Source organism: Corvus hawaiiensis, chromosome 20 (genome assembly GCF_020740725.1).
Source record: "Corvus hawaiiensis isolate bCorHaw1 chromosome 20, bCorHaw1.pri.cur, whole genome shotgun sequence".
Lineage (NCBI taxonomy): Eukaryota > Metazoa > Chordata > Aves > Passeriformes > Corvidae > Corvus > Corvus hawaiiensis.
In genome coordinates, this window is record NC_063232.1 from 7,413,048 (window position 1) to 7,439,477 (window position 26,430).

General features: G+C 42.3%; 1 protein-coding gene across 3 annotated transcripts; it reads right to left on the minus strand.

The window, feature by feature from the left end:
* Positions 1-26,430, minus strand: UBE2G1 (ubiquitin conjugating enzyme E2 G1). Of its 3 annotated transcripts, XR_007207707.1 has the most exons (7): positions 26,124-26,430; positions 11,292-11,394; positions 7,852-7,949; positions 6,611-6,789; positions 3,305-3,428; positions 1,303-1,338; positions 1-1,183 (listed from the first exon to the last, which is right to left on the minus strand). XR_007207707.1 is itself a non-coding variant. In XM_048324582.1 (6 exons), the coding sequence occupies exons 1-5, from the start codon at positions 26,167-26,169 to the stop codon at positions 3,342-3,344; spliced, it is 513 nt and encodes a 170-aa protein (XP_048180539.1). In that variant the 5' UTR covers positions 26,170-26,429; the 3' UTR covers positions 1-1,183; positions 3,305-3,341. The 3 variants fall into 3 exon arrangements, 2 of the variants coding, with proteins under 2 accessions (XP_048180539.1, XP_048180541.1); XM_048324582.1 differs by lacking the exon at positions 1,303-1,338 and having other exon boundaries at positions 26,124-26,429; XM_048324584.1 differs by lacking the exons at positions 1,303-1,338; positions 26,124-26,430 and having other exon boundaries at positions 7,852-7,944; positions 11,292-11,377.

Consider the following 26,430-nt stretch of genomic DNA (forward strand, 5'->3'; position numbering starts at 1 on the left):
TTATTGGAAAAAATTATATTTTGGAAGAACTCACTACAGAAGGTGACAGAATTCCAAAAATCAAATTACATGAAAATATACATCGCAATTTTCTTTGTACATTAGGTGAGGAAAACTCTGAAGTAGAAGGCAAAGCAGATGAAGGGCCACAGAAGAGAGTAAAGGAGAGAAACTATTTTTGATACCAAACCCAGAAGTTAGTCATTTGAAAGCCTACAGATGTGCATGCTTGAACTCAACCTTGAGAAAAAACAAGCCTCCCCCACACACACCCCACCCCACAAACAGGCAATGAAAAAGGCAAACCAAAAATTTCACCCATAAGAAGCAGCTCATTCCTATCTTGGACTAACTTAAGTCAACCAAACTTCCAAGTGAAAGCACTCAAGTCCTTGGAAGTTAAAAATCCATCAGGCTGCTCAGGGGTGCTCCATGGCCAGTTTTATTGCTATACCCAATTCAAGAAGGATGAGTAATTGGGTTTAAAAAAGGGGTGGGAGGGAAAAAAAGCACCTTTGAGACTACAAAGGTCATCATAAAAGAAGACACAAGTAATTGATAGCAAATCCTTTCAGGGTTTAATTAGGAAAATTTTAAGTTTTGATGGGGGAAATAAAAGGGAGCACATTTCCAAAAACCAAAAAAAGAGATACTAAACTTTAATAAGCAAGAAATTTTAATTAAGCCTCAGTGGGTCAAAGGAAATTTAAACTGGGAGGAAAAAAAACCAAAACCAAAAAACCAACTTAGTATCCTAATTGGTTTTGACATGCTTCGCAAGTTGTTGTTGTTTTTTTTTTAACTCAGGAAACAATGAATAGGGAGAGAAAAAACCTGCTAAAATCTTTAGAATTTACACAATTCTATCCCTAACTACAGACAGCATTATTTGGTACAATGTGTATTTGTGGATGTACATGAACAGTATATATATTATCCGGATCATGTTGTGCTATGTACACATCTTTACAATTCTTCCTGAAGGTTAAAGCAGTTCATTAGATTTCAAAATGCGTAATCATCTTGTGTTGGCACTTGTTAGGCTCTTGTCAGCATTGATAACTGGCATGTTTTATTGCAGCCCAGTTCCAGCCAGTGTTTGCCAACTTGTAACAACAGAAGTCCAGCAATAGGTGGGTAGAGTGCAGGAAAAAAAACAGTGCCATGTTTCTCAATTGGAGACCTGCAAAGAAATCACAGGTATTAAAATAAAACCCCTCCTCACCCTCAATTATTTTCAATATGTTAATTACTTTTTCAAGCTTAAGAAATAACTATTACTTGTTCAAGAACTTCACATACCTCTGGACAGAAGATGGATAAATCCAAACTCATCACCTGAGAAAGACTGGAGTTAGTTCAGCACACCGCATGTGTATCCAAGCTCAATTATCAGACTTTCTGGCTCCTATTACTCATGTTGCTTGTGGAGTGCATAGTGTGTAAAGCTTTGATTATTCACACATAGGGCTAAACACTGCAGATTTATCACTGAAAAGTCTGTGCATTACTTACTGTGAATGGTAGGTACAAATGGCACAGCAGTGCTCAGCAAGCACTGACACCACAGCCCCCAATCACACTGGGCTGGTTTGAAACCAGCTGTGGCCCCTTCTCATCCAATTCCCTGCCCATCGCTCACTTGGGAGGAGTCACCAGGACTTAGAAAAGCTTTCGCCTTCCAAAAAAGCAACACAGCCAATTACTTAAAATATTTGTCAAGAGCATTGTTTCACTATAGCTAAGTTCAACATGGCAACAGAGCTGAGGTTAGTTAAGGATACTCTGGAGTGTTACTCACAGTTACTCCCTTTCTCCAAGACAGGAAAAAAAGAGTCAGCTGCATTAACAATTCTTGCACTCCAGTTATAGGCAGTTGTACAAGACCTTCTGTTCCTTTGCTTAGTCTTTTGATCAATATTAAGCATTTTTCATGCTTAATCTGTACTGGAAAAAGTTCCTTTCAATCAAAGCATTTCTGCAAAGAGAGACTGCAGAACGAATTTGTCACAGATGGAGCCTTCCCCCAACCCCCCCAGTGCTAACAAAAGGGTAAGAAAGGAACTCTCTCCTGTACAACTGTGATGAAAAAAAACTACCTAGCAGAAGAATGTAGTATGCTGCTCTGGTTCAGTCAGCACAACCCCTCTGAACTACATATAGTGCCATATTTCTGTCCCTGTGAATTATGTATGCTGTAGATAACCAGTAAATATGGATTTGGAGTTTTCTAGCCAAATGGATCAGAGCAGTTTATTTGCCAAACCAACTATTAAGAAAAGGCAGCTTCAACATGAAGCTCTGTTTTGCTTTGAAAAGCAAGAGCAGGAAATTATTAGCTCATGGACGAAGTTTTCCCTTGGCATACCCAAGATAAAGTGACCAAAGGCCAGGGATTTAAGAGCCCTGCTTTAATACAGAGCTTTCTATGAGAGGCTATTAAAAAAAAAAAAAAAAAAAAAAAAGGTCCCATTAAAACTGAGATGGGATTGTGTAAATTAGAGTTAAGTATCTTGAGTCAGAAGCTCTTTAACAAGGTGGCATAAAATGCAAATATCACGTCAGCTACTCTCAGGTCAAAACTTGTCCAAGCTCTCAGATATGCCACAGTTCAGTTTCCAAGCAGAACACAGCTGTTTTTATGACGTTATTCCCAAGCCTTCCTCACTAAAAATGTTTTTTGGGCTGCTGAAGAGAACACCACCTTTCTTGATATTATTGACGGGTAATATCTTAACTTGATGCTTTCTGCTGTGCCAGGAGACTTTCTATGAAAACTCCCATAGATACCTGAAGCAAACCCTTCTCAGTGGTTCCTGACAACCTCACTGAAGTCTCATTTAATACCTAAGTGCAACATGCCACCAACATCTGCAAGATAATCTGCAACTCCTGAGATAACAAGACTTTTAAGATGCTTTTAAGATTCTAGCAAGTGTTCTTCAAAATAATGAATCTCAAAGAATTATCACCCCCTTCTATCAGAGCTCCAAGTAACCTTTAAGTGCCATTAATAAAGCAGGATGAATTCTGATAAAGAGAAGTTCAACTTCTGAACAGCATAAAATGCAAGAATACAAGAGAAGTTCCCCAATTTTGGCAGAACAGGCTGTCTAGTGCACTTAAATTATTTTAGTCTTTAGTACTATATACAGCCAAAGAGCTCCACTGAGATCATGCAGCTGAGAAGAAAGGTTTGCGTGTTTCTTTTGCTTTTGAGGGGCGCAAAAAAAAATAGTTCAGCAACACTTAAGCAGGAAATCCTCAACTCAGGTAACTGACTTGTCTTGAGAAGGATACTTACCCTGAAAAAAGTGAAGCTACTAGCTGCTGAATAAGTGTCACTCAAAAGCAGTTTCTTGGCTTTTTCTTACACAGCGGGCAACTTTTCTTTTAAATTCTCCATTTCTGTCTTCTCTCCATTCTTTCTGTAATTGAATAGACAGCTTTCAGATGTCAGTCCTGCAACAGTGTACAAGCTCTAGGAAGACTCTTGGTGTTTATGTTTTCAGACATTAGCCATCTAGTCAACACCTATATTTGCTTACAATCATTGAGATACTCACTGAAAATCTGAGATATTCAGGACTTTTGAAAGTTTGCTCTGGGTTTCTGTGCCCGCTGCTCACAAGACAGTGAGGATGTAATTTTCCCCCTGGATTTTAGGCATACTCCAAGACTAGCCTGGTGGCTTACCAGTATTTCACACTGTGCTAAAATCTATTTGCTTCAGCCTGCAAAGTAGCAGCAAACTCAACCTGTAGACCACAAGCTGTTATGTGTTAATGTCTTTAACTGCAGCGGTGAAAAAGGTACACAGGTACTGTGGAGCCAGTAGTTACTCTATTTTTTTTTTTTTTTTAGGACAGTTTTAGTTCCCTTCAATCTAGCCAGGACACTCCAGGACAGAACTACAGAAGTCACAGTATCCAGAAGAGGGACAGCAGTGTCCTTCAAAAGCAAACACTTCCTAGTTAGATATGGCTATAAGATATATTGGCTCTGTGAGAAAGACCTTAGGAGAATACTCAGCTCATCTACAGGGCTGGTGTCTGTGACAGGGATCTGATTTCAGAACTGCAGAGATGAAGAGCAAAGAAAAAGATAAGCAGGAAGATAGGTAAGAGGGTAGTCTGAACCCAGAGATGCACACATCAAGGTATCACAAAAACCTACATGAAAAAGTGCAGCCAGGTTGTTTTGTACCATGCTCACAATGAGCTCAGATGAAAGCACAGGAGCATCGTGTTAACTGACATGCTGGGTACTACCTTCCAGTCAGAAGTGGTGGGGAAAATACAAAGAACCCCTCATTTCATGAAGTTCTAAAGTTCTTAGTTTCTGATATAAGCAATATATTCTTACTGCAGGGGTGAGGGAAGGGGTTAAAAACCTCCACATTGTTTTACCTGATGCAATCTAGCATACAACACCTTTTCACCCCCGCTTGGAGTGAAGGTTGTAGTACACTTGAGTGAAAAATGGCATACCCTAACATTCATCACCTCCAAGATCACTTCAACAATCAGCACACTGGAGAGCCCAGCATGTCTTAAGTCTCCTATGAAAGCACAAATAAGGCTACTAATTAATTTGTTCTTTTTCAGCAATTCATGCAGCAAACATTTGGTTCCTTGGATTGGGACACAGGACAGCTTACACAAGATGGCTTAAGGCCAAGAAAAGCATTGAATTTGTGCCCTCGGAGCTTCAGAGTCTTAGTTTTGGTTTCTACTCTTTATATTTGCAGTTCTATGAATTGTTCAGATTTCAGTAGCAAGCAAAGTTTCCTATTTGACAGCTGAATCTCCAAATATGTAATTTTAGGTCATGAACTGTTCTATTTGCTTTTTCAAAATGTATGTTCAGGTTCCTGATCCTCATTTTTCTCCCACTCCAAGAGACAGTACTCCAACACGCATAGTTCATTTTTCCAGAAAGCTATCCCCTGCTCCTATAATTCTGTGAACTGCCTGTAACACCTTATTCACTAGACTCACTTAAAAGCAGAAATTAATGACAGCAGACAAAGTATCTTATAGTTACTGCCAAATTTTATTGCTGTAGTAAACACAGGAGCTGCTGATTCTTCATTACCCTGATCAGTATGTTTTTGCTAATATGAAGAGGTCTCTGATCCAACAGGAGAAGCCAACTGCTCAAGCAGCACTTTAAAAGTTCCTTGAAACATGTCACGCCACAGTCAGAAATATAGTCTCTAGCATCCAAAGTGATGACTCACTACTATCTTCACAGGCAAATTTGGATTTTCTTGTTCTTTCATGCTGGGCTAGAAAAAGCTGTTTTCATTTTTGACCTTTACCCTAAGGCAAATTCATTTTGTGTCTAACTTTCCTAAGGAAAAAAATAAAAACCCCACTCCTGAAGTAGGTGTCAGAGTGGGGCAAAATACAAAAAGTCTGATGTCAGGAAGGTGACAAGCACAGCTAAAAGCATGTGCTTTCTCCAGGGTTAGGCCAACTACATTCAACATACATGAGTTTGTGAACTGAGGAATTCTAATTGCACTTTTAGCATTTCATTAATTACTTGCTCCTCTCGGTGCTCTCAGGTTTGCCAGCAGGAAATGTCCATGTTTCCTGGGTGTCTGTTTCCACCAGTAAAATGACACAAAAAAGGGGAGGTCCAACACTTAAAAAGGTTGAATGAGGAAATTGTTCACTACAACTTTACTTGTTTTCTGTCTTTTTTCCATTAAATTTGTTCCACATGAGTCTGTTCCCATGATGATTTTTCAGCAGAACTCAACCGCCTTTGAAAATACTCACAACATAGTAAATCAAAGGCTCCAGGAAACTACTAAACTTCACCCGCTTTGGGAAGGCATAGCTCGGCTAACAGAGCAGGTTAACATTCCTTTACAAAACTCTGCATCTCACAATTCCCATCTCCTTTTGCCTCACTCCCACAGTTAAAAGAGCTAGAACATGTCTTCTGTGAGAGGACAACACTCACTGCTGAACTGCAATTCAACAGCACGTTAGTGTATGTCAGATGAGTGGGGCCTGGAGTCTGTTCCCCTACGCCCTTCCAGAACTGAGACTTCTTTCCTCTCCCCACCACAAACAGTTCTCAGCTTAACTGTTAGTCTGCTCTAAACACAGCTCTTCAAGAGAGCTGATAGCTGTGTTCACACATGCACACAGCACAGGCCATGCTCCAGAACACTGTGCTGCAAACGCTTGCATCTCACTTATGCCTGCAGATTCACCCTGGTCTTTGACTATAAATCAGACCATTCTTCCTCACTCCTCAGCCACTCAGACTAGTCTGGGACAACCCTTCCTGCTGAGTTGAAGGCCAGATGCCCAGTGAAGGCTTTGAGCACCTTCTCAGAGCACAGACCTACACAGTCAAACCTACTGCTCTAATCCATGGGACAAGAAGACTGTTCTAGAGAGGTGAAAAAAGTTCCCAAGGGTAATTAGTAGTTCTGTCTGACATCATCACTGCTTTTCCCAATAAAAAGGTAGTCTTAGCCTGTGATAGAAAAGGTTCTTCCCAAAGTTACTGTCTGCTAAACTAGAAACAGAACTCCATGGCAAGGTTTCTACATTGAAGACAATTGGCAGACCAAGGAAAGTCTTACCGCTGCATCAACATTAGCGGGAGAATCACCATTGGGATCTGCCAGCATAGAAATAACACTAATCATTATAGTTTCCACTGTGTGAATGGGAAGCCAGCGTTCCTCAGGTTTTTCATAGCCATATTTGTCTTCTCCAGGCTCATGAAGAATTGAAATGCAGACATCGCCGTTCTTGTCAACTACAAAATAGAACAAGGCATATTTCAGTAATGAACAACATGCTGGCATTTCTTCAGGACAGTCATGGAACTGTTCATCTTCATTCCAGCTAGTCTGAAACACGTTAGTGAAAACACTTTATAAAGAAGGAAAGTAATTAACTATTGCAGAACTTAAACTGTAATAAACAGGGCTTGGTGGAAGTCTGAATGTGCCTGAACTCCTGACAGAGAGGGTACATGGGGAGGAAGGACTCAGTCTAGCATCATGCTGCAACTCTCAAGACTATTTATTTAGACAGGCTTCCACTACAGCTTTTTCTGTTAAGTTCAGCAAACTAGAGAGTGAGTTTTTTCCACAGCAACAGCAGCAGCTGGATATTACTGGAACATACTGAAATATAATTTAAACTGCTGGAATTAGAAAGAGCCTGACAAGTACTCTGATATTTCCAGAGCTGAAACTGACACAGCATTAAAATATTCCCTGTCCTTTTGATGGGAGCACTGTCTCCTCCCACCTTTCAACATCTACAGTTTCTGAAGCTGAAGAGTATTTCTCTTTCCCAGTAAAACCATCTTCCATTTTATTTTACCTTCCCATCTAATCTCCAACAGCCTATAAGTAAATGAGACATTAGGAGAAGTCTCCTTGGGAGGAACTGAAAGATTTCTTTTCATGCTTCACTAGATGAGGACAACCTTGGGCCTTCTATACTGAACTGCCAAGTCAGTAACAGCAAGACGAAATATTTGAAGGTATAACAAAAGGCAGCTATAGAACTCAAGTTTCTCCTCAGACTAGAATTCTGCACTTAGGAAAACAAATGAAGAAAAAATCCTTTAACAATTACCAAGAATGCAAGAACCTACTCTGACTAGCTTCTGAAAATAAGGGTATTTTATGCTCTCAGAGCAGCACTATTAAAAACTCTGCCATTGTTATTAGTTCTCTATTAAGTGAGGATGGCAAAGTAAAAGCAGGGTTTCATATTTCTAACACGAACAGAAATGTATCTATTTGTCTTCCCTGCATTTTAGTTCTGAACTGCAAAAAGAAATTGAAACTTTGACATTTCTTACCATTCGGATGCCAGATTTCTGTGATGAATTTCATTTTTGGCGGCCTCAGTGGGTAGTCTTTTGGAAAAGTAAGATGAGCCTTGAAAACACCACCTTCACTGGGGAATCAAAAATATCTTAGTAGAGTTTCTTGTAAGCTTAAGCTGAAGATCAGAACTTATTGATGTATCAAAACCTCTAAGTTTACACCTCACACAACATCATGTTGGTAATTAACAGTACCAACACTTCCATATGCAATGTAAAGCATTTCTACATTGAGAAGATCCTTTCACAAGATACTGCCAGTTCTCCAACATGATTTTTTTTAGAACTAGGATGATATTCCAGAGGGGAAAAACCACAGGGAAAAAAAAAATCATCAAAAAACTGCCAAGGAATTTCCCATCTGGAATCACAACTTACATTTTTTCCCTCCCAGTAAATTTATTAACAGGAAAAAAAAAGGTACTGCCAATAACTGCCTTTCTCATGTCCAGCCCAGAAGACACCCATTTTCCTCTGTTAGAGACCTCAGTCCTAATTTTGTGGTCTCAGTCTGCAGCAGTGAGCCCCAGGGAAAAACTGCAGAAAGCTCTGCCTGTGTCTACAGCATTAAATGTAAAAAGACTTCCAATGCTACCTTTTCAACACTAAGTTAAAGGGACTCAGGCATGACAGTGAGGTGTTCTACATTAGTTACCCACTCAACTGGAAAACAACAATAAACAAGAGACATCCAGGTTTTATGTGGAGTTATAAGCCAGGAATAGTCCCTTTTGAAAAATGTGAAGGCCTGTATTAGATGGAAAGGTTTACAGATGGAATACTTTGCTAATGTCAATAATACAACATTTGTCCTGCTACTGTCATTTCCTCTAACTGAAGGTTGTAACAAAATTTGGAATTGCAAAGGCAGAACAAAAAGAGGAACATAAACCTCCAAAGAAGATGGCAGGAGTTGCACAGTGTGGCAAGCTACTCCTCAGCAGCCACTCGGACAAAAGAATTGCTGTAGAAAACTGCTCAGTGCAATATTTTTCCTGTATTTGTAAAGGAGTAGGAATCTCTGAAGTGCACCGGCTACTGAGAAAATAACATGTTTTACCACCACTAACCAAAGGTGTGCAGTTACAGCAACTGTCTCAAAAAACCCCCCCAAACAAACAAACAAAAAACCAACCTCAAAAAGCACTGCATTTAAGTAACTTGGCTCTTTGAAGCAGCTGAGGGGATCTGAACCCACAGCACTCATTTTTCACAAGTTTTAGAAAAGGGAGGCAGTTTCCAAAGAATCCTTCATCCCAGGAAAGGTAAGAAGTCCAGAATTTTAACACCCATAATGTCAACAAAGGAGAGATAGACTGCATTTGTTGATTTGTTGAGAGCCCCAAACTGGTCAAACCCTTTCTTTGTAACTGAGAAAGTCCTTCTTTCCCTTTTTAAAGAAGCAGATCCTAAAGCTACTAGACTGCAGGGCATCCCTGGTTGCCCCATATCAACTGCATATAAATAAAACTTTTAAACTGGATATACATTAGAAATCAGTTAATGAAATACAGCTGTCAATTAAGGGAGATCAATGCCATTTTTAGCAATATTCCTGATAAAAGGGTTTCTCTCAGTAGACTAATGCACTATGTCTAAAGTATTTTCAAGTAAACTCAGAATAAATGAAGTGGGACCAGGAATGAGACTGAAGCTTGACAGTTGGCTAACTTAAACTATTATGCAAGACCATCCTTATCAAACAGCCCAGGGAAGAAGGATTCAGTGTAATATTACCCTGAAAAAACAGCAACTGGGGACTGGAACAGAAGAGAGTTTCTTATCTAAAAAGCCTCAAAAAAAGCTTGGGACCTGTCTTGAGGTGACTTTATGTTGCATCCCATATCACTGCCCATATATATGCCTTTCTATGCCTTTAAACTGAGCCTGAGAGGGGGGAAGGAGAAACTGAGCAAAACTTCTTCAAAGCAGTTTTGCAGCTTTGTTTTCATGTTTCGAGGACACAGAGACACAGACTCCTCTGGCTTCTAACAGCAGCGGCAGGAGTGAGAGGAAGCAGTTTTGTTTTCCAGCCAGCTTTCGGCCAGTTTTTCAGCTTCTTTTTCTCCAGAGAGAGATGGAGAGTTGAACTTTTGGTTTTTTTTCTGGAATTTCAGATTTTTTTCCCTTTTTCTGCTGGACTGCTTCAATATCAGAACACATCAGGAGGACTTTCCACTGAGCACAGAGGGCCTGGCCCTGGGCCAAGTCCCAGTTCCAAGGAGGAGGAAGACCAAAGGGAGGACTCTAACACTTTCCCAGGTTTTTCTCCACAGTGAGAGGTTTTATTATTTAGCAGTATTATCCTTTTCCCATGTGTTTGTTAAATAAATAGTTTTTATCTCTTTCACTTTCCTTCGAGGAAAAAGGTTTTTTTCCCGAACCTGGTGGGGGAGGGGTGGTTATAACCTGCCTTCTCTCAGAGGATATATTTCTAAACTTGGCCAAACTGGTACAGGACCCTATAAAAGTGGAGCAAAAAAACCACTACTGCAACTTTTAACACCTAAGATGATGAACAATTAGAGGCAGCATTTCTTTACTGACAGTATTTATAAAATAGCCATGAGAATATAACAGAACCACAAGACTGTTCAGAAAAGGTCAAGAGAAGCTGGAGGAAACATCTCATGCAAAACATGAGAACTACAGTGTAGTGAGCTTGAGGAAAAGCCAAGCAATTTGATTGCTGGGTTTAAGTACTTATTCAAAGTCTGCCGACAGACATACACAACTTCATGCTGCAACCAAAACTGACCTCAAGTAAATGTCACCAGGCTTTTTGTATCAGTAATTTACTACTGCAACATCTTAAAGAAGATAACAGAGTTCATCTTCAGGAGTACACTTCAAACTGACCTCTCCTGAGCATAGAACCTTTTCCCAGAAACTGGAGTAGATGATCACCCCAAAGTACTCCAGGTGACACTTGGAAGTTCCCCCATCTCAAACTGACAGGATTTGAAGCTAATTCTATGGACTGCTTCGGCTTCCTCCAACTACATCCCTACATCCCACTTGAGTTGAGTATTTTCCTACCATCACAAACATGAAGTTGTAATGGTTTAGCACAGCACTATCAGCTAAACTACAGCCTCCCAGCAGCAACAGCAAATAGTGGATTTTATCTACCTTACTTACATGTGAAAGAAAACAGAAGCCGCCTCTAAGTGTACCTATTCTCTTTCTTTTCCATACAAGTACAAAGAGATCAGTGTTGCCTTTTCCCAGGGGAGCAAAGCAGTTTAGAACTTCTACATAGCAAATCCAGCTATTTACACATATTCTGCTAGCAACAGAAGAGCACTACCTAATTTAGCACAAAGGTTTTGGTTAGCTTCTGTTCACTAGGAGCAAACTAGAACTAGTAAATCCGAGTTCACTTAAGTTTCTGTATAAGTATCAGTACTTACTATAGTGTATCTGGAGGACCAATAATAAGGACTTCCCATCGATAAAGATCATTGTCATCTATTAAGCCCGCTGAAAAGCCTTCCACTGGATTTTTGTTGAGCTCTGTGAAGGGAAAAAAAAAATTAAGAGTAACTTTAAGTGTTTATAATACACATTTGCTGGTTTCGCTCATGTGTCCATACATGACCAAAAAATCCTGTGACATTTAGTGCTTGCTTATGGACTTATGGCCTGGGTGAGTACCCTCAGCTCCCCCACTGCAAACACTTCTGCCAGTGCTGGGACCATGTCTGACCCTAAAACTCTCTGAGTACACCATGACCAGAAGGGCCAGAACAACACACAACTATGGGACATGGTCTCCTAAACTAGATACCAATGAGTGTTCAAGTCAGGAAACAGGCTTTCTAATAATAAAAAAGCTTTCCAAGAACCCCAATGAGTCATTTTAAACTAGAGTCTGCCTTTAACTCTAGAAAATGTTAACAGCAGACCAAAGTCACACAATGTTTTTATTTTAAAGTAACATTCTACTTCGTTTAAATGATTTTTTTTTTTTCCCCCACAATCTGAAAGCATTTCAGACCTGTGCCAGTAAATTCTGGAGATAATGATTTACTATACTTTGAACTAGTAGAAGAAAACATAGAAGATAAGCTGCTATGCTGTTCCAGTATGGGGTTGTGTGTTTTTATTTCTTCCTTTTACTTCACAGTTTTTTCCTTCAGTGATAAGCAATACAGCATTCTAAGTGTATAGGCTACTTCATACAGTTACTGCCAGATAGAGGCTTCTCTGGAAATAGCTACACACAAGTCACAGCTAGGTCTAGACTCCACTGAACTTCTGTTTTCAGCCTGCTCCATGTAAAAGACCTGTAAGATTTGGAATTAAACACTTCAAATGAGTTTTGCCTATAATCCAGTGGTGAGAGTAGGAAGGTAAGAACATCTGTTAACTGACAGCTTAAGGTCAGAAATTACATTAAATGCCATATTTATGCCAAATTCAAATTCTTCATCCAGCATTTCCAACAGTACAGACAAAATCCTGATAGATCTTGGGTACTTAGAATATGGGAAGGGGGGGAAAAAAGTTATTCTTTCAATTGATCAGTAATTTCCAGATTAAATTAAGAATGGTAGTTATTGGGGAAAAAAACCCCCATATTTATTCTACAACCTGTCAGACACCATGCAGCTCTCATTGTTCTGTTCCACAGCACAGTTTGTCTATATATTCCCATTTTTTAAACCCAAAAGCTGTACTTTGTGCTGTTTTCTCAGCATTACACAGACTTAAGTTCAGAGGGCCTTATAATGCCCTCAGGTACATGCAGCGGAACTTCAAGTGAGAGCCTTGTATCTTTCTGGAGAAAAAGCTGCCAGTAAGTTCAAACTGATTTGCCCATAAGCTTGCAATCACTGGTGGCTAGTTAAGTTCTGAACTATTTAAAGTGTAGTTGAAAAAGGCAAGAAGAATCAATTCAAACCCTACACAGAGGAGTCCAAGTACGCATGGGGAAAACAAAGCCCTCAGTTCACAAGAAAGATCAAGGTCCTGAAGAGGGAGATAGCAGGAATATCAGTTTTGGTCATTGCTAATTTAGTCAAACTTATCCACAAAGATGACACAATTCTAAAATCCCAAGGAACATATATTGGAAGGGGTTTTCCTAGGAGCTACTCAGAGGGGTGTAATCAGGAGGTGAGGTCAGCCACCCAGTCCCAAAGGTGCAGGACAAAGATTTGGGTATTGAGCCCAACCACGTTTTTTCCAGACAATGCCTGAAAAAAAAAAGGCAATGTCACAGGCTCTCTAACCAAGATGCCAACTTCAAACCCAAAAGCAACAGCACGGCCATGCCTCCTCCAAGCAAATCAGTTTTCAGACTCTGGCATCTATGAAACTTTGTGGAAACAGTTGCACAAGCCAGAGTAACTATTTAATTTTAGCTGAAAGGACAGATAGCTTGGTGAGCATCTCACATTAAGAGAGCACTTCACCAGTCCCTTACCTCCTTAATACAAACATTTCTTCAGCATGGTCTATTAAAGGTTCCACCACATCAGTCGTTGAATATAACCTGCTTTTTCACACAGGATTTCATTTTAAAAATTGCCTATTGCTTATGAAAAAAGCCATCTCTGCTCAGGACACTTACACCATCCTTTCGGATATTATCGGTACTGTAATACAGAATATCCACCATAGTAACTACAGAAGTCAGAATGCAAACACTAGGTTTGAGTATCTCACCTAAGACTTTCCAACATAAATTTAAGCCTGTGAAACACAAGTCCCATCATTTCTGCATTTCCGCTGAGAAAAAAGGATTTGTGTGAATTTTGTGTGAACTGCTGTAACTCAAACTGCTCACATTTAGCTTCTTTATTGTTTGCAAGTTATCACTGCTCACTGGTAAGACTTTAAAGACTGCCAGAACTTAAGATTGAAAAAATTCAGAATGTTTCTCTCTATTTAAATATGCCACACTATTTCCGAAGCCAATATACACATTTTGTTCTCTATTTCTTAATGTGTGCCGTTTCAATTTCTTTCTACATCTGTCTCAGTATCAAACAACTTTATCCCCAAGTAGTTCAAAACATTTTTCGTGTATTTATTCCCAAAGAAAGACAGCGCTTACACTCCGACTCACACCTAGGACCATGTACCACTATATTGCAAGAGAATTTGAGAGAAGGAGTAAGAGTCCTGGATGCCAACTCCTTTAAAGTGGAACATCTGTAAACTGTATGAAAGGGATAAATCATTAACAAAAATTTTCAGTTTAAACAGTTTGCTTAGTGGACGTTGCCTATAAACGCAATGCACACACTACTTCTTTTACAAGAGGTGGCATCAGTGTCTGCTTGTGAAAAGGTTATTTTCCTTCCATGACAGCAATATTGAAGCACAGCTGAAACAGCTGCTGATTGCAGAAATACTCTGAGGAAAAACAGTGAACATAAGCTCATACACCTTCTCCACAAGAGGTATGCAGAATTACCAACAACTTAAAAATGAGCTTTTCCATCCAGATTATTTATGCTAAACTAAACAACATGGCTGGTAGGCAGACAAAAAAGGAAGTCTCAGGAAAGTTCTGCACTGAGATATGAAAAGCATCATCCTTGGCTGCTTTACCATGGATAGCCAATAGCTGCTACTCATTAAAACTTGACAACGCAGAGGCCCAAGGTTTGTTTGGCTTTGTTTTTTTCCCTGGATATAGTCAGTGCTGTGCATCAGAAAAGTTAACTGGTAATACCACCTGTCTCTTGCCTCTCTCTTCACTAGTTGAGCCTCACACAGTAGTGAAATCCATGCACCAGAATCCCAGAGGAATAGCGATGCAGGCAGGGCACAAAAGGAATACACACAAACACAGGGCTCAGTCGCACAGGGCTGGTGCCAGGCTGGTGTCACTGCCCAGCGACCGAGCGACACTGACACTGCACCCAGAGCAGGGGACACCTGCTCCCTGCGCCTGTCAGTCCCCACCAACCACAGCACTGAACTGCTTGCAGCCTGAACAGGAGCTTCCCTAGACAAACATGTGGATAAAGCAAAGGATTCAGTTCCCTTCTCCAGGTAGGGAGAGGGGAACAAACTCTTAGTGCAGATCCTCTACAAAGCCCTGATGAAGAACTGCCCTACAGGTCCTGGAAAAGCAGAGGAGCCAGACACCTACAAAGAACTGGATCTTTCCACATTATTTTTCCAACAGCTTTACTTTCAGATTTCTTGTTCAGCTAAAGATATGCTGTACTTTTTAAACATAAATGAGTACATTAATATATTTCCATCATGTCCATGCCTAACTAAATGCCACTTACTTGCAACTACTATATATTACAATCTGTGGTTTAGTATTTTTGACAACATTTTTTGCATTTCTGATTATTTAATATAATAGGCATTTTTCTACCCAGTAAAAGAAAAAAAAACCCCGAAACATTCTTACACTCTGTCTAGAAGCAGTTTCAGGCAGAGCCCTTTGCAAACCAAGCAGCAGCTGACAGCCAAAGCAGCACACACCTGGACAGCTGCCAGGCAGCAACATACTTGGAACAGAATCCAGTGTCTGCTTATAAATTAGACATTCAGTTCCTTTAATCCCAGTCCTGAACCTGGGATTAAATCCAATACCTGATTTGGGAGGTGAGGAAGACTAAAGGCCCATAATCCAGTGGAGTTGTTTAAATCAAGAACAGACTTTAAAGCCTCATGTCTCCCTTTTCACATGATCTGCCACACTGTCTGTCCCTTTAGCTCTTACTAAAACAGAACTAAATTACCACTGCCTTAAACTTGAGCCAACACAGTACCATAGGCTGCACTTCCAGTTTCAGTGTTTAGTTTACATCAAGCTACCGATGTTCCCACACTCACTGAAACTGCCTTTATATAAGCCAAGAGACTTCACCAATCCCAAAGCAAAACAGCATCAACAAAAATGACTAAGCAGAATGAGCCCCATAGTTCCATGGAACAGCTATTTACGGCATCCAAACTTTTCAGCCTGACGTCTCACTCAGCCAGCCACTGCATATGAACTCTGAGTATTTAAAGCTCCATTACAGTACAAAGCTTTCAAAAATATGAACTCCAGTATTTTTTAACAGCAGCCTTTTTAGTAAGTTACACAGTGTTGGAGTTTTGTGCAGCCAGTGGATAGAGTACAGCACAAAAACAGAGACTAGGGAGCCCAAGTCCCAGCTAAGGCTTCTGGATAAACCATCTAGCTGGCTTACACAGCTCTCAGAGCAAGCAGGCCATATCAGCATTTTATATCTGCTGCACCTTAAGCTCATGTTGTCTTCGTTGCTTTCTGTGAGGCTCAGAACTAGTTCAGGAGATTCTAACAGCTGTTCACACCGAAAATCCTCATTTTAGACTCTTCTTTCTGTACCCCGCCCTGTGACTTCTGTATAGTCCTATTACTTCACTAAGGCCAGTTACAATTTCCAAAACTTGGTTGCCCATAGACCCTGCTGTAGAACCTCGCCTTTTAGAGAACTCAGGCTGAGATTTTGACAAAGTAACATGATCTCTATGTGGAGATGTATTTCCCAAGCTCTCCATACTATCTGCTTTCATCATGTTCTGTCTTGCTCACAAGCTCATCCAAGAAGTTCAGACAAAACGTAGCACAAAATATGCACACGCTCCTGATAGCCACTGTGGGAGTAACAAATAGACAACATTTAAGACAGAACAGATTAAGTCTCTGAAGGACATTGAAATTATTTTGAAGGGAGACTAAAGTGGTAAAGACAAACCTGTCTTAAGCAGAGATTCTATCAACCATTTCAGTAGCAGCTTTAGATTTGACTTTAGCCTGGCAACTAACTAATTTCCAGTGCTCCACAAATCACTCCCTCTTAATAAGGGAAGCATTTCAGACTTCTACAAATCAAATTCTCTGAGTTCAGAAAATATGTAAGAAAGCTTGCACAACTAGCATTAACAGGCAAGTTGCATCTCAGTGCAGTGCTGCGCACCTTCGCATACTGCTTCAGTTGCCATCTCCTCAGCTATACCTGTGAAGTCTTCCATAGATTTGCACAGTGAAGCAGATTTTGAAAGGACAGAGGACAAGGTTGGAGGTTTCTTGTTTGATTTTTGGTTTTATTCCCAGTCAAATTCCTAGCCATGGCCACAGTTCAGCTTTGCAAACAAGTAGAGAGCAGCACTAGCCCAAAGTTCCTAGAACTGACACTACAGGTATGAGGATTAAGGTACCAGAGAAACTTGAGTAAATAGAGATTGGAACTCTTTTATGAGTAAGGTGTCACTTTATTCTAGAATTAAGCTAAAAATTGAGTTTCTTGATTCTGTAAATTCTGTAGCTCCACAGTCATAGGAGTCACGGCATACCTGGAGACAGACAATTGGAAGTTCAGGTTAGTTATTTAGTGGAAAACTGAGTCTTAACACACCAACCAGGAGCTTGCAGGCCTTTGGTACTGACTTGGTTCTTAAGGAGTTCCCTGTAATCCCTTAAACCCATGGAGGTGGGCACCAGTAGATATTGTCAATGCTCCTTTAGATTTCTCTCTCATGGGTCTCAAAACCAGCTCTTAGACAGTCTCAACCAGAGCACAGATTACCAGCAACCCAGTTTACCCAGCCCACAGTCTGTTCCTGTGCACCGTTTCACCTGAGAGTCCTAAAGACAGGCAAGAACAGTCACAACCTATTTTGAGGCATTTCCTTTCTGCAGCACTCTTCATACATGGACCCTTCTGTGTACACAAACTCAAACCAGTCCTTTCCCAACATCCCACACTACAGAAGGAAGGTCTGTTTCCCCCTCCCTCAATGCATTTGCCATTAAGCAAATATCTAAACTCAGTAACTTAAGTTACTGTAGACCACATTGTGCCTACTAAGCCCACAAATATTTTCTTTGAAAACAAACATGGTGTTCAAATTACTTTCCTGTCCAAATCACTGGAAATACAAAACATACTCATCTGATGAAAACCTTTAAATGTCATAGTATTGTCTGAAGTTTTGAAAGTTATGCTTCCAGAATTAAGGTTCTCAGCAGTAAGTTCAAGAATATATGTTCAAATCACTATCAGTCACGTGATTTTGGTAGAAATCAAGATAAAATGTTTCCTGAAGAGCCTTCTTTGACTAGACTGCTAGAAGCATGCTGTGTATCCCATCAGACCAGAATCCAGCACCGTTATACCACCCAGGTTAAAATGGAGTTTGAATAAGGTTGGCTAAAAGACCACAACAAAATCATCCCCAGTAAGTTCTGAATTTTGAGAGGAAGTGTTATGAGGAAGGGAAAAACAAGGACAGTAAAAAGAATTGGAAGAACCCTGATTCTGAAACCCACATGTAAAAGGAAGCAATTATGTCACCAGGGAATATTCAGTGCTTTGCCCATAGAGTCAACTGCAGCACAGGGCCACATTCATCTCTCACACTCAGTGTAACAGAAATGCCACCTCCGCTTTGTCCTCCATGTTTGATGCCTGTTTCCACTCTTAAGAGTTAGACAAGCATTCAATGGCCATCTGCATCTGTCTGTACTTGAGATGGTCACCCTCAGCAGCATTCAAGACATCAGGCTAAGTAGTTTCGGAGACACCATAATTATCCCAAAGCAGTTGTTGAAAACAGGTCAGATGAATCACACTCTACACACACTTATTTCTCTCACCTACAAAGGAGACTACGAGTTTCAGATGCTTACTGCATGCAAGTGCTGGAATTCGGGAAGACCAAATTGTGCCATTCTAGGCACCATTAACGTAGCTGAGTTTATCATGGACAGGAGAAGTTCATTAACTTCTTGCAAGTTATTTGCAAATTACCAACAGACTAAAGCTAAGAAAAAAAATTCCATCCAAGTATCTTCTGAGCAGTCATATAGACGTTAGTCATGAAACAGCACTGCTGCAGAGAGCCAAGGATTCTAGGATGTATATGGTTCACAGACAAGAACAGAACACCATTAGAAATCCACTGAAAAGTCTTTATGGCATGCCTATGCCACACGGAGATGTTAACATCTGAGGAGTTCATCAGTAGCTTTCCTTGTCATATGCGTAAGTTCTTGTGCAAGTCAAGGACAATTTTTCAGCTTGTTTTCTCTCCTGCTTATAATATGAATAACAGGTTTGCATACCCTAACTTGAGCCATATTGTTATTCAGAATCGTTTTAAGACATTCCTTTAAATGACTCTTGACAGCACCATCTTCTGGATCAGCACCAAATGCCAGCCAGCTAAAAAAACAGCCAGCTCAACCTATGAGGTGTGCGATGACAGCACAGAAATAGGTTTCCCTTAACAATCCACACAGAGACTGTATGTGAAAACCTTGACGGAGGATTTCTACCAAAAGTCTTTACTATTATTCTAAACCTGGGCAAAACCTGCTAACATTTCTGTCCAGGAAAGTAATTTTTATGGAACCCTATTTCAATTAGATTGCTATACTTAGTGTTCTTACAAGGTCTGGATATCTGATCTCTGCTCCAGCTGACACGCCTTGAACTTGAGAGTAGGAAAGAAAAGTAAATATGAACATTTACACTTGCACGGTGGCCTAAAGCTCAAGCCTGCTAGAGGCCGTAAGTGAAAGATCTCACCAAGACCAGACACTGACAGATATCCACACACCACTGAAAACTGAAGCACAGAGCAGGCACAGCTTGGTGAGAGCAAAGGCCTGCATGTGAAATGTTGCCCTGATTCCATTCCCATGCACTGGAACAAAAAGTGGACAGGAGAGTTTCAGGAGTCACATGTCCTCTTCCTCACGGAAGCCACCTGCTCTCCTTTTTCCAGGCACCCAAGTCTGCACACTCATTTTAGTATTTGGTTAGTTCTTGATTTCAGAACAGCAGCCATCTTTCAGTTCAGTTCCACTTCATTAGAACCCCATCTCTATGCTGGGAACAAACTGTTTGGTGTATTTTAGATCAAAACAGAGGTTGATTAAACACACTACAGGAAGAGAATTTAGCAGAATGCCTATTTAAGGCAAACAGGTTTCATCTACAAAGGTCATTTATTTCCAAAATGTTTAACATAGGGCTTTGAGGGAACTAAAAACCAACTTGTACCAACCACAGAAGGGACCCAGTAATCCTATGTTAGTTGAATATGCAGGTATTGTTCCAAGTCTGCCCTGCATTAAAAGAAACCTCAATAGCATAAAGAAAAGTCAAAGCAGAATCAGTTCTAATTACACATGGTTTCACCTGAAGACCATTCACTCTACATCAGTTTATCTTAAACAAAAAAAACACATATATAGCAAATCAACAAATCCTTAGTTAGCAATTCTGGAGCAAATAACCCCAATACTGGATTGGAATCAGTATCAATCACACAAGGCAAGACATCTTAGTTGGTTTTGCATGATTTAACATCTCCAAATGAAGCTCTTATCAACAAAGCAGGAATTCTTCTGATGAAAGTATTTTCTCAAATGGTATTAACTGTGCTCCTCTCAGAGGATCTCCAGCAACATTCTCCCATTGCACTGTTCTCCAACAAAACAGGAATAAATCACTCTACTGCCAGATCCTGATATGCCCTTACTTTGGTGTAACTTACAATGCCTTGTTTGGGGCAAGCAGAGAAGGAAAAGAACTCAGAGTTCATGGTAAGTTTGGTTCTTTCCCTGAAAGATCAGTAAGCTGACCTAGGCAGAGCCAAGGCAGTGACTCCTTGATGAGGCAGCTATAGTAAGTTTATGAAGCAGCTTATTGCTTCATCCTGTTCAAGCAACTGGTTGAGTCATCAAGCCCTTCCATTCTGAGGTTTAGCTAAACCTCACTTTCCAAAACTGCCAGCACCCCTGAAATTTTGCTGGTGGCTGCTGTTACAAATATTCTTTTCTTTGAAGATGCAAAGTTCAGATAATTTCTGCAAGAGAAGCATTTGGAAAACTAACACGTAGCAGGCAAAGTTTGCCATTAGTCACATTTATCATGTTATTTACAGCGCAACAGAAATTCAGGCTGCTTGTGCTGTTGTAGTGACTGGAGTCTGAGCAAGATCTGCGTTTTAGCAATGATATTGTCTATAAAGCCATCTTGAGCAAGGGAGCTTTGATAATTCTGTCAGCACAACCTCACAAGAAACGGGATTATCTCATTTGCTGAAACAGGGCCCTACACTGCCAGGGGATTAAGGCAAGTGCTACACACATGCTGTACCTAAGTACCCCAAAAAGCATCAGACCAAAAAACTGATGGTTATCTAAAAACATGAAAGAATCTTCTAAAAAAAATATGCAAGGCTGCTTTTAATTTCAGGAGCACTTCAAATGCTAAGTTTGACATCTGCAGAACCTTGGAGTCTTAATTGTTGGGGATAATACAGAATATTACTGTCCATATGAACAGACCTTCACAATGGAGGTAACACGCAACCTAGTACCAAATTAATACTTTACATCAGTGCCACTCAAATATCTTATAGACAAACTTACTGTAAGCCAGTGCTCAACTGTAAACAAAGGTTTCTTATACACCAGCCACCCCAGAAATACACATCTCAGCTTTGATGTATTAAGCTATCTTCACTCCACAATTCCGTCTCCATTTACTATTCAAACAGATTTTTTAGAAAGTAAGTCCTATCTAATTGCCAAAAATTCAACTAGCTCAACATTACATGGCAAGATTCTTCCACAGAAGAAAGTAAAAATTGTTCTACTGTAACATTAAGTATTTAATACAGTTTTCCAACTTGTTAATTTTTAATTAGACATTTCTGCTTTGAAATAGAAGCTGCATACACTTTAAACTGAAATAATGCCATGTTTCTCATGTTTAAGAAAAGCATTAGTGTGACTTTTTCTGTATCCTAAATTGGAGATTATTTACAACCTAGCACAACATCAGCCAACAAAGGCATGGTTATTCCCATTTCCAATGCTCCATGTTTATGTTAAAGAGAACTCGCACTTCTAGTTCCACTGTGCGCTACTGATTTAACTGCATCCTCCCTATGTGATTTTGCTGGTTGAACTAGACATGTCTGCCTACTCTAAAGTCTCTGTGTCAGCAAGAATTTGGCAGAAAGATGAAATAAAAGTATTCAGAGAAATACTTCAGTCTGTAAAACCTTTGGGCTTGACAGCTCTGGAGACTGGAAGAGAAGTTTTACACCCTGTTGTCTCCATCTCCTTTTAAAGAACATAAAGTTTGGGGCTGTAAAAAGAACAGTTTATCCTCCACCAGCTCCCCTGGGGGGTGAACTCTGCTAACCCAGTGCTACACCAATCTACGTACTTGCTGAAGACTTTTTTTTTTTTTAAGTTCAGAGGCACTTTTTTTTCTTTTAGTTTTTCCTGCACCTTGCCTGGAAGAAGTGGACGGGTCATGGCTTCTATTTCACATTGTTACCAACCCACAAAGTGCCCCTCTCCTTAAGAAAAAAAAAAAAAAAAGTAAGAACAAATATGTTTGAATTTTAAGATATTTCCAGAAGCTGCTACAACTTACAATTAAGTTGATTTGAGATGGAACAGCATTTAGTTTTACAGATATCCATAGATACTGCTGATCCTCCAGCTCTAGTTAGACTACCCTTTTTAAATGGCTTTGGTATTAAGAGATCCAAACCCATCACTTCCTTATCACTTAAAAAAACCAAAACAAAACCCATAAAAACTACCTGAAGTTCTTACTACCTTGAATTGTTCTTGTGCCTAAATGGGGGCAAGCACATGTCAATATAAAAACAGCTACTACACTAAGTCCCTGGGGATCCAGCTCAATATTTCATTAGCAAAGGCACTGTGAAGCCACACAGAATTTGGAAGATTAAAAAAAAACAACCCACATCTAACTTGAAGTTGTATTTTGTGACTGTCATTGAATGTCCCTTCTCTCAGAGCACTATCAGCATCCAGAATATGCCACTGAAGCACACCAGCATGCTGTACATGGTGCTGTGGTACCAGCTCCCTGCTCAAGTTACAAGCCAGCTTGCTTTAGGAAAAAAAAAATATAGGAGCCTGTCTTCATACACTTATTGGAGCAACTTACTTCAGGTTGTGTTCTGAAGTTTAGCTCTGTTTGATAAGACCCATTGTTTTACATCTCACTGACAACCAGCAGCCTAATCGGCTGACCTATACTTTGACAAAGTACTCAGGAATTAAAACAGCTCATTAAAGTGCTCTGTGTCAGACACCTTCTTTCCCCATAATTAAGAACCAAAGCATATGGGGGACCAAACAGGTAGCCACTCTGAGAACTACTGTTTAACATTCCTCCCTCCTCCTGCCATTGTTTTTTCTTCTCAGCATCAAAAAGAGATATCCAGGGTCTTACCATTAAAGACTTTTTATATTCCTCAACTGCTCCACCATTATACAGGTTTCAGATTCTCGCTTCAACCTCCCTCCATTTCTGGATGTCTTGCTTCAGCTTCAGATCTCTTGTCATTACTGAAGCACAAGTGAATGATCTAAAGCAATTTAAACTAGCTTAGATCACATGACTCATATCAACTGTTTACTGTCCTCCAAAACCCAACTACCAGGTACAACCCCATAATTCACCACACTGGATATAGGCAATGGGAGCAGAGAGACTGAGTATCAGTCCCACCAGGGCAAATACCAGTGGTGACTCTTGGTTTGAGGTAGAAAAAAACCAGTATGGGTATAAACAAAGGGACACATTGGAGCAGCTGAGACTTGGAAGAAGATAAGTCAGCAGTAGGGAAGGAAGATCATGAAGCTCAGTCTCTGCACTGTGACTTCAAGCAGCCTGACACCAGAAAAACCAGTGTCAGTCCAGTGCCAGCTCAGTTCAGATGTCACATAGAAAATAGTTTCTTCCATATGTGATAATTTTCTCAGGTCAGTTATTCCACGTAGGATTTTTGAAGAGTTCAAGGCTCTTCTTCAATGCTCACCACACTTCATGCATGCTCAAAGTCACTTTTAATACCGTTTCAATTTCTTTTAATACATGTAAAGGGATACCAAAGGTATTGATATTACTTAAAACACCATCCCCCCACAATAGCTGCATGGTTCAAGCAAATGGCTGCAGTCAGTACAGCTGAATCAGCAACAGGGGCAACTGGAAAAGCTCACCAGTTTTTCCCAGTACATGAGAAACCTTAAGAAAAGAGTGAGAAGAAAGTTAAACAGAAGTTAACACCTAGATCTAGACAGAAGTCTACAAATCTACTTACATATCCAACCAGTCTGTGCTTACACAACATCTTAAGACTTCACAAGACCAAAAAAAAAAAAAAAGGAAAAAAAAAAAAGAAAAAATACACCACAAAAGCTGAATACTTACTATCAAAAGAGACTTCAGCTAAACTTTCAACTTTCTTTTGCAGAGCACAACTAGTAGATTAAAAGAGAAATTTCAGACAGCTGAACAACTATTCTGGATTACCAAATGCTTGTTTTTATCAAGGGAGAGAGCAACTATCCTACACTATTGTTTCCCTTAAGGGATCATATATAGGAGAGAGAAGCTTCACGTCACATGCAGTCTGCAACTCCTGCAGTTAAGCTCATACTGAGGCGGTATGAGCTTATCTGAACGTGCAGACACCTCACTGAGTGTCACTAATAACTTCAGCAGTTACCAGGGAGGGCATTAACAGGTGCATGCTGATGTTCAGGACTAAGGCCACAGTATGAGATTTTTAGCCACGGTACCAGGTTTTTTGTTTTGTTTTTAAAGAGCTTCACCTTAAAGGGGTAAAACACTCTCTGCTAGTAATTAACGACATTGAAGTTTCTCAAACTGGTCATCAGCCAAACCCAGAAAACAGTGCTGGAGATGCAGAAACACACCATCCAGCTTGCTATGCCCGGTTATGCAACCTCATCTCCTTACTGCTAACAATGCTGCTTTCCACCTTTAGGCTTTCAACGACATTAACTGAAGTCTCGGGCCAAAATCTTCCTCCGGGAATTCCCGTGCCACTCAGTGACCCTGTCCCTTTGTATGGCTAGTCGGCCAACTCCAGCCAGCGCTGTAATTGCCCGAGTTTAGGTACACCTAGCACACATTTCCTTATCTGGGTACGAAGCAGTTTTTACGTAAGGGGCGAAAAAGGCGACCCGATTCTCATAAGGTACCGGGCGGACCCGTGCGCTTCCTCGAGTGGACCGCCGTATCCCGGCCCAAGAGGCAGAGGATGCGGCGAACATGTGCGAGTGGGGGAGGGAGGAAGGGAGCGCTGCCGGCTCGTTTCCCTTTAAGTGTGGCAGCGCACACATGGAGCCGCATTGTGCGGCCCCGCGCATGCGGGTCCCCTCGGCGGGGCCGGGCCGGGCCAGCTCGGCCGCCCGCCCGCCCGGGGACAAAGGGAGGGGGCGCGGCGACACCGAGCCCGGCTGACACCCCACTGCCACCCCGCTCCCCTCCGCCGCCGGCTCGGGCCCAGCACCCCGGCCCTGTCCGTCCCCCAGCCCGGTCCCCAACTCCTCCTCCCCCGCGCCCGTCCCGCCCTCTCGCCCCCGGCGGACCCCCCCGCCCCTCCCCGCGGATCCCCCCGCAGCGGTCCCACCCGCCGCCCCCCGCTGCTGCCCGGTCCTCTCCCCCCTGCCGGTGCCTGCGGAGCCCCCGGCGCTTCTCCTGACAACAAAGGGGGCAGCGGCCTCCCCCTCCCGGGCACGGGAGGTGAGGGGGAGCCGGCGAGGGGAGGCGGGACGAGGGCACCGCAGGTCCCCGCGGGAAAGGGTGCGAGTGCGGGGAGTCAGCCTGGGCCCGGAGTGCCTCGTCGGGAGGTGGGGGAACAATCCTCCTTCCTCCCCTTCTTTCCGGCGCCTCACAAACACCCCCAAACATCATCCCGCATCCCCCGCGCTGCGGGACGAGCTCCGGCTCGGTTCTCCCCCCGCCCCAGGGAGACGGGGCCGCAAGGGGAGGGGACGAGGAGTCCTCCAGGCTTGGCACCGGGGGGGTGGTGGGGGTGGGGGCCGACGAGCGCGGCTGGTGCCACCCCGCGCTCCCCCGGCGGGACGGGGGCAGCCGAGGGGACGCTCCCCCGCCGTGCCGGCCCCGCTCCCCTCCCCCGGCTCCCCTGGCAGCAATCGCCGGCCGGGCTCCCCCTCCCCCGCTCGGCCTAGTTCCCTCGGCTCCCGGCTGGGCACAGCACGGCGAGGGGGGGCCGTAATCTCCCCTTCCCCCTCACACACACACACACACACACACACTCCCGCCCGCCCCCTCCCCGAGCCGGCGCCCCTTCCTTCCCCCGCTGCGGGCCGCAGCCCCTCCGAGGCCGCCCGGCCGCTGCTCCCCCGCGGCGGATCACCCGCCGCCCTCCCTTCCTTCCTCCGCCGCCAGCCCAGGTACCTGCTAGTTGTCTCCGCAGTAGCAAGGCGGACTGGAGCTCCGTCATTCTCCCCCGCTCTGCCCGGGGAGGGAGTCCCAGCGGCGGCGGGGACGGCGCGGCTCCTGGCGCTGCAAGAGGCGGCGGCGGCGAGCGTCCCTCAGCCCGTCCGCTCCGCGCCCGCCGGGGGTCTGGCTCGGCGCCGGCCGCCACAGCACGCAGGGTCCCGGGCAGGGCAGCGCGGCCGTGGCTCCGAGCCGCCCTCCGCCTCCTGCTCCGAGCCCTCAGCGCCGCCACCTCCTGCTCCCCCCGCCAGGTATTTCACCGCAC